The sequence below is a fragment of the Hypanus sabinus genome, chromosome 16 (genome assembly GCF_030144855.1).
Source record: "Hypanus sabinus isolate sHypSab1 chromosome 16, sHypSab1.hap1, whole genome shotgun sequence".
Classification (NCBI taxonomy): Eukaryota; Metazoa; Chordata; class Chondrichthyes; order Myliobatiformes; family Dasyatidae; genus Hypanus; species Hypanus sabinus.
Window position 1 is genome coordinate 62304771 of NC_082721.1, and position 15488 is coordinate 62320258.

The following is a 15488-nucleotide window of genomic DNA, read 5'->3' on the forward strand; positions in this document are numbered from 1 at the left end:
ACTTTACTAGTTTTTGTGTCTGTGTCTCTCCTATGCCACATGATTTAACTTTGTAGAAAAGCCTTCCAGCAGCACACCACATTGTCCACACATCCCCCATGAACCCTCTCCAGCACCCCATCAAAACATTCTAACACCATTCAGAATCTGGTTTATTATTACATACTGACACATCAGATCTTCTCAAACTCCTTTGTGTTTTTGCCAGTCCAGTTCAAATGCAATGTGGGCAAGACATTTGTCTCAATCATTCCACTTAATTGTTGATAATGTACCTCAAAATCTTTCTTCATCAAACTCTCAGTATAATCTCTTTTCCTTCTTTACGCTTAAATGCACTTGTTGAGCCTAACTACTCTCATTGAACATTATAGCAGAGTACAGGCCCTTCATCCCACAATGTTGTGCTGACTTTATAATGCATGCTAAAGCCAATCTAACTCTTTCTTCCTACATAACCCACCATTTTTCTATTATCTACATGTCTATCCAAGAGTTTATTAGATGTTCCTAACATATCTGCCTCTGCCACCACTCCTGGCAGCACGTTCAGTGTACCTACCTCTCTCTGTGCAAAAGAAATTATCTGACATCAATTTCTCCATGAAAGAAAGCTCCTCATTGTATGTATAGAGAATATATGAAGAGTCTCAACCCGAAACACCAACCGCTCACTTCTCTCAATAGATGCTAATTGGCCACAGTTCCTCCACCGTTTTGTGTTGCTCTAGATTCCAGCATCTACTGTCTTCAAATGAATTTACAGTATTCTATTGGATTTACTGATAGCAATCTTGCTAGTTTTTAAAATATATATTTTTGCACTTTAGCCAAGCACGCATTCTGTATTGTCCCTATTCAAACTTTTAATAACACATAAAAATTTGGACCAAGTCATGCCATTTCTTTGCAAGAAGCCTGACTAGTTATCCTTCCCAACTAGGGCTACTTAAACAGAGAACACCTTAATCATTGCACTGAAAGGAGTCATCCCTCAGATGGGTCAATTTTCCCACCGCGTATCCGGAGGAGGCCTAAATAATCTTCCTTTCTCTATAGTGTATATGGTTCCATAAAGTTTGCAACTATTCTAAAAAGTTTGCTCCAAGCACAGAATAAATTTCAGCTGAAATAAAGATCAATTGCTCCAATGGAGTCTTCACTCAAATTTCCTTTTTTTTTTATTTACGTGGAAGCTTTTTATTTTTCTATTTAAAAAAATAATCTGTAAAATTGGGTCGCTAATTTCCGAAGATTGCCAACCCCGACAGTCATTCCCGACTGCCGATCCCTGCAACATCCCACTTCCCGGAAATTGCCGATCCTGACAGCACTCCCCGACTCCCGGAGATTGCCGATCCCTCCTGCCACTCCACTTCCCGAAGACTGCCGATCGAGAGTACCATCTCAGCTCCCGGAGACGACCGAGGTTCGAGCCGACCCCTTCCCGGCTCGCCGAATCATTCCGAAGATTGCCGAAGTGCGAAGAGGGCTGGAGCCGCCGCTCAGGTTCCTGTCGGCGGTACCATGGCCACTTCAACCGAACGCCGCGCATTCGCTCAGAAAATTAACCGGTAAGTTGCCTCTGACCGCGGGGAGAGAAGTTTCGGAGGTCTTTTTTGGGCGGCAACTTTACTCCGGCTTGGGAAGCCCCGGCACCTGGTCACGTTGGGTGGGAGAGGAAAAGAGGAGTTAAACTGCGGGAGTTTCAATTCAGTCAGAGGATTCCCGAAATTTACCCCAGGAGCGGAAAACAATGGGGGGAAGCGGCGGGGACCGGGCCCGGGCCACCTCAGGTGTGAGCGGTTGTCTGTACCTGAGCGGCCGGCGGAATACCGGAGCCCGCACCGTTTCCTGACTCCGGCTGCCGGGGACGAGGCGCGCAGGGCAGCAACCCTGTCGCTTTGTTTACAGCCGTTCCCGGTGCTCACCCAGCCTAGTACCGGCATAGGTCCCGAGAACTCGGCGACAAAGAAAAAGAGACGCCTACAATCCTCAGCCTCGTTAGCATGCCTGAATTGTAGTTTAGCACAGGTGATACAGGTTTAACTCAGTCTTTGTTTATGTGTAGTTTTTCACAAATGCTACATTATATTTTATTTCCCTGTAAATGCCTGCAAGAAAATAAATTTCAAGGTAAATTTCAATATACGCACTTTGATTAAAATTTTACTTTGACTTCCTTCAGATTTTCTCTCCCCCTCCCCCCCCCCCTTCACTTGTCATCACTATTCATGTTCTTCCCAGCACCTTATTCTGAGGCTCTGGGGGTCGCTCCAAGGTTCTTGTCACCTCTTAGAATCATAACAACTCAGGAAGAGGCCATTTGGCCTTTAGATCTTGTACAGCTGTCTTATTTTGCTTCTTGTATCCCCTGAAATTATTTTCCTCACCCTAACTAAATTGTTTTTAATACCTTGATTGACTTTTCACTACCCTTAGAGGCAGTGAGTTCCAGGTCATAATTTTCCTCTTAGTAAAGAAAAACTTTTCTCTTGCATTTTGAGCCTCTGTTCCCAAATTTCTGAATCTTATGCAGCTTTTCTGCTTTTTAGTTGCATCTCAACCACTCATGATCTTGTACACCTGGATCAAAATCTCTTTTCAACTTTTTTTGTACTCCACAGTGAACAATATTCTGGCTATCCTATGGGTAGCTTCCATTTTTGTTAATGTGATAGCCAATTAATGAATTAATGAATTAATTAAATCAGATATCCAATTAATGATTGGGACTATTTCCATTTAGACCATCTACAAATGAATATGACACGTGTCAACTGAAATACTGATTAATTTAATCCCACCTGTTTTTCTGAGTGATAATTAGGCTTTTAGACTACTTTTTTTTAAAGCAAATTTAGGATGTGATTTTGGATCATTTTAGTTGATGTGGCTCATGTTGACTCTGTCATAGCAAACACCAAGGGAAATAGTGGGTTTAATGTGTATTAAATTGAGGAAGACATTAAAAAATTGGCTATCATTTAATTATGTTCATTACAAATGTTTTAGCTTTATGATGTATCTATAAATCTTATTTTAATTGCAGCAGCACTAGAGAAAAAAATTGATGAACCAAAATATTGTGCAGACTGTTTAAGCTTCCTTGCTTTTGTCCAGGCATGTTTCTATTGAAGTAAAGAGATTACTTCCAGAAGTTTTGATATTATCTGATGCTAACAATGAAGTAGGTTAATGAATTTCCAAGTTTTAGTTAGTTGTTGATAGTTGAAATTGATCATGTTAGGTCTAGTATGAATCAGATACTGCAAAGTGCTTGAATCCTTGTAACATTTAAAGAGATTTTAAGCTTGGTTATAGAGTGAAATATATCACCTGTTTATTATATCTGACTTTATGTGATGCTCTTTATTCAGATTCTGCTCTGAGCCTCATTGTGTTGCTCTGCAAAGAGAGATTGGCAGTTTTTATTTTCAGATGTAGAACTGCAGCTTATATGGATGGCTTCTATGAGCCTCATGTCCTGCATTACCTCTGCATGTGGCAGAGCTCTATCCAGTCTACCTCTACCTCTATCTACCTCTAGCCTCTTGTGAACTCCTGATACTCATCACTGCACTGTAGGAGCTTCTTGATTTAGCTGAAAACACAACTTTTAAAAAAAAAAAATCTGTCTTTTGATCATCTATCCTAATGTTTCCTTACTTGTGATGGAATCAAAGTTGGTTTTAATTTGTTCCTGTTTTAATATATTAACTGCTATATTTAAGTGAAAGCTGATATCCTTTGCAATGTTGGAACCCACTTCTGAGTTGTTACAAATATTTTATCTGCTTAGCTGTTCCATAAACTCCTTGGTGGCTTTTCTTGGTACAGGAGTGGAACCCAAAGTGGTATTCTGCTGCTGTAGCCTATCCACTTCAAGGTACAAAGTATTGTGCATTCAGAGATGCTCACCAGTTCACTAGTGTTTTCAAGTCAAGTCAAGTCACTTTTTATTGTCATTTCGACCATAAGTGCTAGTACAGTACACGGTAAAAACGAGACTATGTTTTTCAGGACCATGGTGCTACATGAAACAATACAAAAACTACACTGAACTACGTAAAACAACACAAACACTACACTAGACTACAGACCTACACAGGACTGCATAAAGTGCACAAAACAGTACAGGTATTACAATAAATAATAAGACAATAGGCGCAGTAGAGGGCGGTAAGTTGGTGTCAGTCCAGGCTCTGCATATTGAAGAGTCTGATGGCTTGGGGGAAGAAACTGTTACATAGTCTGGTCGAGAGAGCCCAAATGCTTCGGTGCCTTTTGCCAGATGGCAGGAGGGAGAAGAGATTGTATGAGGGGTACGTGGGGTCCTTCATAATTCTGATTGCTTTGCAGATGCAGCATGTGGTGTAAATGTCTGTAATGGTGGGAAGAGAAACCCCAATGATCTTCTCAGCTGACCTCACTATCCACTGCAGGGTCTTGCGATCCGAGATTTCCAAACCGGGCAGTGATGCAGCTGCTCAGGATGCTCAATACAACCTCTGTAGAATGTGGTGAAGATGGGGGGGGGGGTGGGAGATGGACTTTCCTCAGCCTTTGCAGAAAGTAGAGACGCTGCTGGGCTTTCTTTGCTATGGGGCTGGTGCTGAGGGACCAGGTGAGATTCTCCACCATGTGAACACCAAGAAATTTGATGCTCTTAATGATCTCTACGGAAGAGCCATCAGTGTTCAGCAGAGGGTGGTTGCTTCGTGCCCTCCTGAAGTCAACAACCATCTCTTTTGTTCACATTCGGAGACAGGTTGTTGGCTCTGCACCAGTCCGTTAGCTGCTGCCCCTCCTCTCTGTATGCTAACTCATCATTCTTGCTGATGAGACCCACCACGGTCGTGTCATTGGCAAACTTGATGATGTGGTTCGAGCTGTGTGTTGGTGCACAGTCATGGGTCAGCAGAGTGAACAACAGTGGGCTGAGCACACAGACCTGGGGGGCTCTCGTGTTCAGTGTGGTTATTTGAGTTACTGTCTCCTTAAACCAATCTGGCCATTCTCTTCTGACTTCTCTCCTACTGAACTGCCGCTGGCTGGATCTTTTGTTCTTCGCACCATTCTCTGTAAACTCTACACGGTTGGATATGAAAATCCCAGGAAATTAGCTTTTTTCTGAGAAGCTCAAACCACCCCATCTGGCATCAACAATCATTCCATTTTCAAAGTCACTTGGATCACGTTTCTTTCCCATTTTGGTGTTTGGTTTAAACAACGGCTGAACCTCTTGACCATGTCTGCATGTTTTCACGCAGTGAGGTGCTGCCACATGATTGGCTGATTAGATACTTGGATTAACAAGAAGGTGTACCTAATAAAGTGGCCACTGAGTACAATGTAATTCAGTTATACTTGAACACATTCAATTGCATTGTTAATTTTTGCCTCATTTGCAGGATTTAAAGTGCAGACAGATTTTTAAAAAACTACCTACGCTATTAATAAAGTTGAATATGCAACATGCTTTGCTTAATGCAGCAATAGAAACCAATGCAAATAATGATGGTTTTGGTTGAGATTCTAGAGCCTGCATAGCATTCTTCAGAATAAATTTGACTTTTAAGAGACATTAGCAAAATAATGTTGAATGATTCACTTTTAATGGACCTTGTGATAATGGTACATCATTTTGTCACAGTCGCTTACAGCAAACTTCTTTCATGTCATGTCCATTGTTGACTCAAGTGATGTTACCTCAGCCCATTTCATATGGGCCTGTTCAGTCATTGCTATGTACTACGAATGTTTTTTTTGTCCTGCTACCTGTTATCTCTGGAATAATCCAGAGATCTTTATAACTCGAGTAATCCAGAGATCTTTATGTGACTTTTCATGTTTTTCATTTATATGCTATACTTTGAGTTAATTTGCCAGCATGGTGTTCTAAGATACATAGAATTCTAGCTATCAAACTCTGCTTTAAATCTACCCAATGACAGGTTGAATCAGGTTAGTTGTAATTTCCTTTTACCACCCACTGGATCACTTGGTCAAAGGAAATGGTGTGAGAAGGAGCTCGAACACTATCTGACTCCAGTTTACCTGGGCGTAACACTGGAAAGAGCGCTGTCATTTGCCGCCCACATCCAAAAGCTCTGAGGGAAAGTTGACTCTTGCAATTCTCTCTTGAAAAAATTAGCAGGCACGAAATGGGGAGCTAATGCTCACACACTTGGATCAACTGCCCTAGCACTCTGCTATGCATCTGCAGAATACTGTGCACCTGTGTGGGGCAGATCAGCCCATGCGAAGAAAATAGACCCGTTGTTTAACGAAGTCTGATGAATGATCACGGGAACACTGCGCCCCACACCACTAACATCATTTACAGACTTGCAGGCATTGTTCCCTCAGAGATTTGAAGACCCACTACAACAAAAATTGAAAAAGGTAAACAGAACTCAGATCCGCAGTACCCACTACACCATCATTAGGCGGTTTCCAACCGCCTAAAATCGAGGAAAAGCTTTGCGATAGTGGAGGAAATACCACACGGAACATCCCCCCAAACATACAGGATTGACCTCTGGCAACAAACAGAAGCCAGAACCCCACCAATCAATACAGTGCAAGACCCCGCAGAAATGTTGCCAGATGAGGCACTGCTTGATGGATGGAAGTGGTGCACTCTCAACAAGGCGGGAGTTTGTAGGACGGGAGACAATATGGTGAAGTGGGGTTTAAAGACCAGTGAATCCTGTGAGTATGGTGAAAGGGTGCAGAACATTGAACATGTTCTGCATAACTGCCCACTCTCACCTGATTTAGCTGACACTGACCTGCTCAACATCAACCAAACAACACTAGAGTGGCTGGCTGACTGGTGTGACAAGCTCTGATGATGAAGTTGCAATTTCAGTGTTTTACTGTACTCTGAACTGATCTTTGTTGAATATCACTTGAATATCACTCTGAGATCTCTTCTCCAACTCTGCCCCCATCCCTACTTTTGCGCCAACAGTAACAGCCTGCTCCAGAAATTACCCTTCTATAGTGCTCTGTCTGTTTCTTATCTTTAAAATTATCTCTCAATAAATCTTTTGTTATCTCTTTATTCCATCCAGTTTTTGTCTGATTGTATGATCAATTTGCTATATTTGGAACTACTGGTATGTAAAAACAAGTAGTTGTTTTCAAAAGTTGCCTGACACTACAATGCATTTTTCATTATCAGTGTAATTTTATAACTATGTTTAATTGTCACAAACACCTCTAGTTATTTTATTGCAACAGCACAGAATCAGATTTGTGAATGGTGAAGAGTGAGTCTTGGGGAAGTGAAAATAACTTTTGGTCCAGCCATTTGGTTGTGCATTGATGTTGAATGATTTGGGGATAGTCTTTTTGATCAGTTGATGAGAGCTTCTGTATTCTTGACATAGCCTGCTGTTCAGTATGTAATTCTATGGGGATTGCAATTATATGCATCCCCACCCCCTTGTGAGGGGTCAACAGGAATATATTTCCCATTGATTGCTCAAATTTATATTTAAAATTCTGTCAGCAGTTTTATTTTGAATACAGAATGCTTGATCCATACGGTAAAACTCTTAATTCAGCAGATTTTCAGGGTTGTTCGATTTTATTCCAATCAATACACCAAATGCAATTTTTAATATTGTTTTTAAATATTACGTGATTTTTATTTTAAAAATCTCTAAATATTGATGGGGTGTGTGGAAACGGGGTATGGTCAGTTCAAAGAGAGCAAGGGATCCGGGGCTGTAGTGAGCTGTAAAGGAGTATGGTGAATATCATCTTTTTCTGATAAATTATTTATTAATGCATTACCAATATTATTACTCTCAGTTTGCTATTGAGAAAATGAACATTAAGCTGAAACGGTGCCAATCTTCTCCAGGATGTGCTCCAGCCGCTGTCATCTCAGTTGTCCAGTATGTCTCCAAAGCTAGTGGACATCACATGGTCTCTCTGTAGGGACACCCAGGCATGTATCTATCTTCAAATGAGTGCCAGGCAATTGGCTTGGTGAATCCTCAAAAGCACAGTGGCTGGACCTGTGAATAGCCACTGTGTTCTAGGCATAGGAGCAAACTATTGAGGATCTTTTCCAAGTGAGTCTGTGATCCAAAATAAAAACCTGTGCAACATTCTCTACCCCAAGTGTGAAGGATGAGTCTTGGCTAGAGGAATCACCTCTCAAGAATCTCATCTTCCACTCCACCCACTGACTAACAGATGGCAAAATGGATCACTGTGGCAGGTCCAGAAGGCAGACACAAGCTAGAGAGCATAAGAGTGTGCAGAAGCAGTCTGTACTGAAAGTACCTCCATGCATTGTGGAATGGCACAGAGGGTATTTCCAAACATTGGGTTGTGTTGTGCTGGTCTGGGTTCTGAAGAGGGTTTTGGTAACTGAGTTGAATGAGTAAATCTAGCTGAGGTGGAAGCTCAGCCCAGTTGGGATCACCACTGCACTCATGAGCCCTGGAAACTTGCAGATCACTCCTTCAATATCTGGTCCATCTCTTTGTATGGCTTCTCTTGTAGCCTGTATTTTCCTTCCACCCATGGAGAAGGCAACCATGTAACTCTTGCAGATGCTTCCCCTAGAGAACTGTGTGTCATCCTGAAGGCAGTACACTAGTAGAGATAAAATACATTGCCAGCAAACACCAACTGGGAGGGCATTACACATATAGGTATCTACAGAGTCCAAAGGGGGGGGGGGGGTCACCACCAATGCCTAACTGTTCTCAGTTAGGGAAACCCCAACTGCAGCAGAGAAGCTGCTTCCTCTTGACCCCAGCAGAAATTAGCCAGTTTCTTCTGGTAGCAAGTGACTAGCCAAGCCAACTGTGCACACTTTAGCACAGTTCTAAATCATATCCTTGTGTTATTTGTGTGTATTCCCTATTTCTCACTTCTGGTTGTGAAGGAAATAACAGTTGACCTAAGCAGGATGTATTGTATCTTCTCAGGAGCATGTGCTTCCTCAACTCAGAGAAGTTGGTCTCTTTCCATTTATTATTATTATTAACTCGCACACTGTATCTGCTTCCCTTAACCCCTTCTCACCTTTGCTTTTCTAAAGACATTAATTGGATTTTCCTATTTTTTTACTTGCTCCAATCCTCCCATTCTCTGTAATCTTCAACCTTACAATCATTATGTTTGCCCTTCTCCAGCTCATTTCCAAATTTAATTGCTCCACAGTTGGACACTTTGCTCTAGGTATTTGCCCCTTAAACCTTTATCTCACTCTCTTTCTTTGAAAATCTTGAAATCTACTACTTTGATCAAGATCTTGGTGTTTGCCCTAAACATCTTGATGTAGCACACTATTAATGTTCTTTTAGCTTAATTGGTCATTGTGAATTGTCTTATGATTAGCGTTAAATAGGTAGGTTGCTGGGTGGTGTAGCTTGTGGGGCTGGAATGTCCTGTTCCACACTGTATTGGTAAATATAAATGCAAGTGGTAGTTGGGCAAGAGCAAGTTGTTTCAACTTTGTTCCTGGAGCTAGCCAGTAAGTCCGTATCCATAAAATGTCCTCTGTTTTTTTGCGGTGGTTAATTTAAAGAATGAAGAGGAAATCCTTGACATGATGGGCTGTGGAGGCCATCATTGGGTATACTTAAAGCAAAGGTTGATAGGTTCTTAATTAGTAATAGTGTCAAAGGTTACGGGGAAGAGGCAGGAGAATAGGGTTGATAGGGATAATAAATCTGATGTAATCAAATGGTGAAGCAAATCCAATGAACCAAATGCACTAATTTTGCTCCTATGTCTTATAGTCTCATGGAAAAAAAACATTCCGGAAACAAAAGCTGCTCAGAAATTGTGGAAGTTAGACTTAAGGAAACACCAACTCTTTTTTGTCTCAAATAAAACTGCCACATTTCAACTGCGGGTCAATGACTAACAATTCATCTGTTTTGTTTCTACTGGGGCTTTGAATGGTTACATCCTCTCTGCATTTGCTCTGTAGCTTGAACTGAGGCTGTTGAACTTACGTTATGTAACTATTTGCATTCCTCAGCAAAATAATTTGAACTCCAAGTAGTACAGGAGCAGGGCTAAGGTCTTAATCATCTCAGTCATACCTCCTTAATGAAGGGAGAATAGATAAGATTAGCGAAAGCAAAAATGGTGCCTCACTTCTAAAAGATGATTCAATAAGAGGTGCATGGTAGCTCCACGTTTTTGTCAAAGTAAGTAAATTTATTATCCAAGTATAGATATGCTACCATTGTACTACCTTGAGATTAATTTTCTTACAGGCATTTACAGGAAAATAAAGAAACACTATAGAAAAGCTATACATAAATCAAGACTTAAAAACAGCCAATAAGCAAGACAGATTGTGTAAATAAATAAAATAATACTGAGAACATGAGTTGCAGAGTCCTTGAAAGTGAGTCTGTAGGTTGTGAAATCAGTTCAGTCATGGTAAATGAAGTTATCCACACTGGTTCTGGAACCTAATGGTTGTAAGGTATTAATTGATCCTGAACGTGGTAGTTCAGGACCTAGGACTTCTGTATCTTGCTCAATGGAGAAAGAAGAGAGCATGGTGAGGGTTCTTTATGTTGTCTGCTGCTCTCTTATGGTAGTGCTCCATGTAAATGTGCTGATTGGTTGGGAGGGCTTTGCCTACGATGGACTGGTCAAGATCCACCACTTTGTGTAGGCTTCCTTTTCTGGCACTGGTGTTTCCATATCAAGCTGTGATGCAACCATTTAGGATACTCTCGATTGGGCATCTATCAAATGCGTGAGTGACCTCTTTCATCCATAATAATTGTGGGATTTATACATGTCAGCCTTTACTCCGCAGGTTCCTTAAATATCCATGGTAAAGCCTTTAAGTTTGCAAAAAGACCCTGAGGGTGTTCTCTGGGTCTTGCAATTTTATGCAAAGTGTCCTGCAAAATGCTGGAAAAACTCAGCAGGGCAGGCAGCATCTATGGAGGGAAATAACCAATTGAGGTTTTGGGCTGAGACCCTTCATTAGGACTGGGAAAAAAGGGAGACTAAGCTAGACTAAGAAGGTGGAGCAGAAGGACTACAAATGTCAATTTTATGCTGCCCTAACAATTATATCGAATAAATTTAACCCCAGTAGTAAACATTTTGGTAAAATTCCAATAATTCAGCATTTCATTGTTTGGTAATCCTAAAGTTCTGGCATCCAGTTCATTCATTCATTCATCCATAGTATAAGCTGGAGATCCAGAGTACAAGCAGGGTGCACTTCCAGAACCAAGGGTCTGAGTGAATTGTTCAGCTGGTGCCAGGAAAGGTGCCTAGAGTGCTCGATGTCAGGAGTGTGGGTAGAATTGCGGCTACTGCCAGAGGCTAGTGTATGTTTCCTGCTCCCTTCAAATTCATGAAATTGATTTGAAAGTTTATTATGCCATAATGGAACATGTAAAAAGAAGTGAAATAAAACTAATTTTTGTGTACAATAATATTCAACAGTCTGACAAATCTGGAGGTTTGGCACTGGTCATTCCAAGGGTGCAGGATTATCAGAGTTGAATGGCACATGATTCCAAATGAGACCACTGTCTGCTCATTTCCAAGCTGTGTTCTATGTGTAAATAATTAAATTCCTATTTTGCTGTTTTTACATTGGTTAATTAAATGAATGAATAATTGATAATTCGTGCAAAAAAAAAAGATTATTGAGAATAAATGGTCTATTCTTCTATCCTGACTAGTTGTAGCTGTGTTCGTTAGTAAGTAATGTGGACCTACGTTATCTATTTTTGATGTTTCGTATTTGACAAAGCTTCAAGGAAATTTATGAGCCTAGAAGTGTCAGAGAGTACTACAGCATAGAACCGGGCTCTTCAGCCCATCTAGTCCACAGCAAGCTGTTACACTGCCTAGTCTCATCGATTGACATTGATGACCATAGCCCTCGTACCCCTTGCATCCATGTCTCTTAAAATCTCTCTTAAATGTTGAAATAGAGCTCAATCCATCACTTCTGTTGGCAGCTCATTCCACCTTCTGAGTAAAGAAGTTCCCCTCAAATATTTCACCTTTCACCCTTAACCTATGATCTCCAGTTCTAGTTTCACCCAAACTCAGAGGAGAAAGCCTGCTTACATTTACCCTAATTATACTCCTCATTAATCTATATAACTCTATGAAATTTTCCATCATTCTCCTGTACTCCTGAGAGTAAAGCCCTAACCTATTCAACCTTTCCCAATCACTCAAGTTCTCTAATCCTGAGTTCCTTCTTCCTTGTAAGTTTTCTCAGTACTCTTTCAATCTTAATAATATCTTTCCTCTAGGAGAAATATACAGTGAATTCTGGTTATTTGGGCCATCAGTTAATCGGGGCAACCACTTATTTGGGACACCTCTTAAACAGAAAAATTAATTAAGAAAATAGTTGGGATTCCTTCCATTTATTTTTGACACAATACTGTTTAATTGGGACAGGAGACTGTTGCCAAACCGTTTCTAACTAGGGTCGGTTGTGTGTACATGTGGCCATTAGACCATACGTAGAGCGAGCAGTTTTTGAATAGCATCAGTTGCATGTGCTTGTGCTTGAAAATCAGTGATTTTTGTCACTGGTAGTTGATGAGAAATAAGCAATAAGACAACTTAGAACTGTTTTGCTCGCTGTGGTTTCAAGCATTTAGGCTTGGAAATGCCAGTAATGGCCAGGAGTGAAGATGAAATAATTATTGCTACTTCAGCAAATTAGAAACTATGAAGAATTTAAAGGTATCAACAATCATCTTGAATGTTACAATGAAAGTGAAGATTGGGAGGAAGCAATCATCAAAAATATTGTATGAAGGCAGTCTCTTATCTGTACTAGGTGTCCGCGCTGATTTTGTTCTACAGTCAATCAAAACATCATAGCAGTGTACATTGGACAAATTCCTCCGTCAATAATTATTAGGAACCAATACAGTTTTATAGTGTATGTTCTAATTGGTGTGTTCTAATATGTTCTGTATTCCATTTAAATACATAATGTGTACTTAGTTAAAAAGTAGTTTGTCGTTTTTACTATATTTTTTTATTAGTTTTTCAAAACATTTTACAAATTAAAAACCCCAAATCCCAATGAGGGACATTAAAGCAGTGCAAAATTAAGCATACAATAACAATATACTACAAAGGAAGAGAATTTAGCAAAAAAAAAGCACCTGAATTAAAGACAAGTAAGCTTAGTGTCCTCCCCAAGCCCCACAACACAAGAAAAAACAACAGCAACTCCAGACCAACCACAACACAATATAGAGAGTATAAGTCAGGACAGCCAAACTCCCAGACTGTGAATACACTCAGCAACAGAGGGTAATAATGCCTTCTACCAGAAAAAAAAGAGCTGAAAGCAAGGGACCGAAAAGAAAAAAAAAACCCTAGTCAAGAGGAAGGTTATGAAAGTACTCGATAAAAGGTCCCCAGACCTTATGGAACTTTAGATCCGAATTGAGAACTGAATAATGAATTTTTTTGAGGTCCAAACAGGCCATGATGTCGTTAAGCCATTGAGCATGAGTGGGCGGGGCAACATCTCTCCATCTGAGGAGGATCAAGCGTCTAGCCAGGAGAGAGGCAAAGGATAATATTCGGCATTTGGTCGGACCCAGACATAAATCTGTCTCGCCCCAAAAACCGAACAGAGCAATTAAGGGGTTTGGTTCTAGGTGCTGATTCAGAATACACGATAACGTAGTGAAGACATCTTTCCAGAATTTCTCCAAGCTAGGACAGAACCAGTACAAATGGATGAGAGAGGCCACGCCCCTCTTGCATTTATCACAGAGCGGACTAACGCTAGGGTAGAATCGAGATAGTTTAGATTTAGACAAATGGGCTCTATGAACAATCTTAAACTGTAAAAGGCAGTGGCGAGCACAAAGAGAGGTTGAGTTAACCGATTTGAGAACTGAATCCCAGCGTTTTTACTATTTTGATGAAACTTCAGCTAATTGGGCCAAAATATTACTGGTCCTAATTAACCAAAATCCACAGTATTGCAAAAATTAGGTTAAGTCCAACTTTTATTTATCAGAACTTTTAATTTGTAGTATTAGTATCTGTGCTTTAACTGATAAAGATATTCTCGTTCCTCTCATTTTATTTTAAAAAGTTTGTTGAATGCATAGAAATAGACTCCTTCCTTTGCCCTTAACTCTGAGTGGAGTCATTGGGACGTCGTCATGACGGCGTATTTTTTTAGCAGGCTTTCTTGTTTTTACAAGGCCGAGTTGCTAGCTCGACGCTCAAACCAGCACGAATGGAACGCGAGCCAGCTGGATTCGAACTCTGGAGCCTTTGCTCCGAAGTCCAGCACTGATGCCACTATGCCACCAGCCAGCCATAGAAGTAGACTATTTTCCACTAATTCGGTTTAATTAACTAAGCACTGCAAATCGACAACATTCTTTTTTTGATCTTTGGTCCATGGTGACTTGTCCATTTGTGACTGGGGATAGTGGTGGCAGCAGTACTTTAGGTGTGAATATATCCCTGTCTTTGGAAAATCAGCAACACTATTATGTCAACAGCATCAACATCTGAAGTAAAAAGATTGAGATATCCCAGCCACAGTAAAGGATCTGCCATTCTGTTCCAGATTAATTTCTGGCACCTATCATTTTAACTATCCAGAGCAACACACAGGACAGACACACTCATTAGAATCATGGTGGATGAGGTGAGAAATTAAAACTTGCAAATTGACAGAATGAGAACATACTTGCTATTTTAACACAAAATCATGTGATTCTGCATGTGTTGTCATTTTATAGCCGACGTGCATTTTTTTTTGCAGATTTTCTGTTAGCACAGGTACACTATGACTTTTCCCAGGGCATTTAATCCCTATGCAGGCTGCCAGTTTGATTCTGGGTTGTACTGCATGGGATTCCTCATGGAGTCTTCCTTTATACCTCAGTGTAATGAGCTATAGAAAGAATAGGTATGAATTAGTTTAAAAAAAAGATAATGTCTGTATTTACATGACACATTTTACAACCTTGTTACATTCCAGAATGCATTGTGTCCAATGGTGTACTTTTGAACTGTTAGCCAGTGGCTCTTAATATGGACTCCAATTTCAGGGACTCAACAACTCATGTTCTCAGCGTTATTTATTTATTATTACTACTATCTTGTTTTTTGTATTTGCATAGTTTGCTGTCTTTTGCACATTGGTTGTCAGTCTTTAAGTTCCATTGTATTTCTTTATTTTCTTGTAAATGCGTGAAAATTAATCTCAGGGTAGTATATGGTAACATATACATACTTAGGTAACAAATTTACTATGACTTTGAGACAGTATAAGTTAGTAAAAGAAAACCAAGTTTTACATTTACATGGTACTTTTCAGATCCTTTGCTAAATTCCAAAATGCATTGTATCCAATGGTGTACCTTTGAAATGTAATCACAATGAGGTTAATAAGCAACTATTAATATATTCTGTGAAGATACATGAATGTGCATATTGCTTCTGTGTGGAGG

General features: G+C 40.3%; 1 protein-coding gene across 8 annotated transcripts in view; it reads left to right on the plus strand.

Moving 5' to 3' along the window:
- Positions 1–1029: 1029 nt before the first annotated feature.
- Positions 1030–15488, plus strand: part of LOC132406362 (dedicator of cytokinesis protein 7-like) — a 216429-nt gene continuing 201970 nt past the window's right edge. For 5 of the 8 annotated variants that reach the window (XM_059991918.1, XM_059991919.1, XM_059991920.1 and 2 more), the window contains exon 1: positions 1043–1574. In XM_059991918.1, coding sequence (XP_059847901.1) covers positions 1528–1574 — 47 coding nt within the window. In that variant the 5' untranslated portion in view covers positions 1043–1527. Of the gene's footprint in view, positions 1575–15488 lie in introns of all 8 variants that reach the window. The other 3 variants (XM_059991923.1, XM_059991924.1, XM_059991917.1) reach the window with 2 other exon arrangements.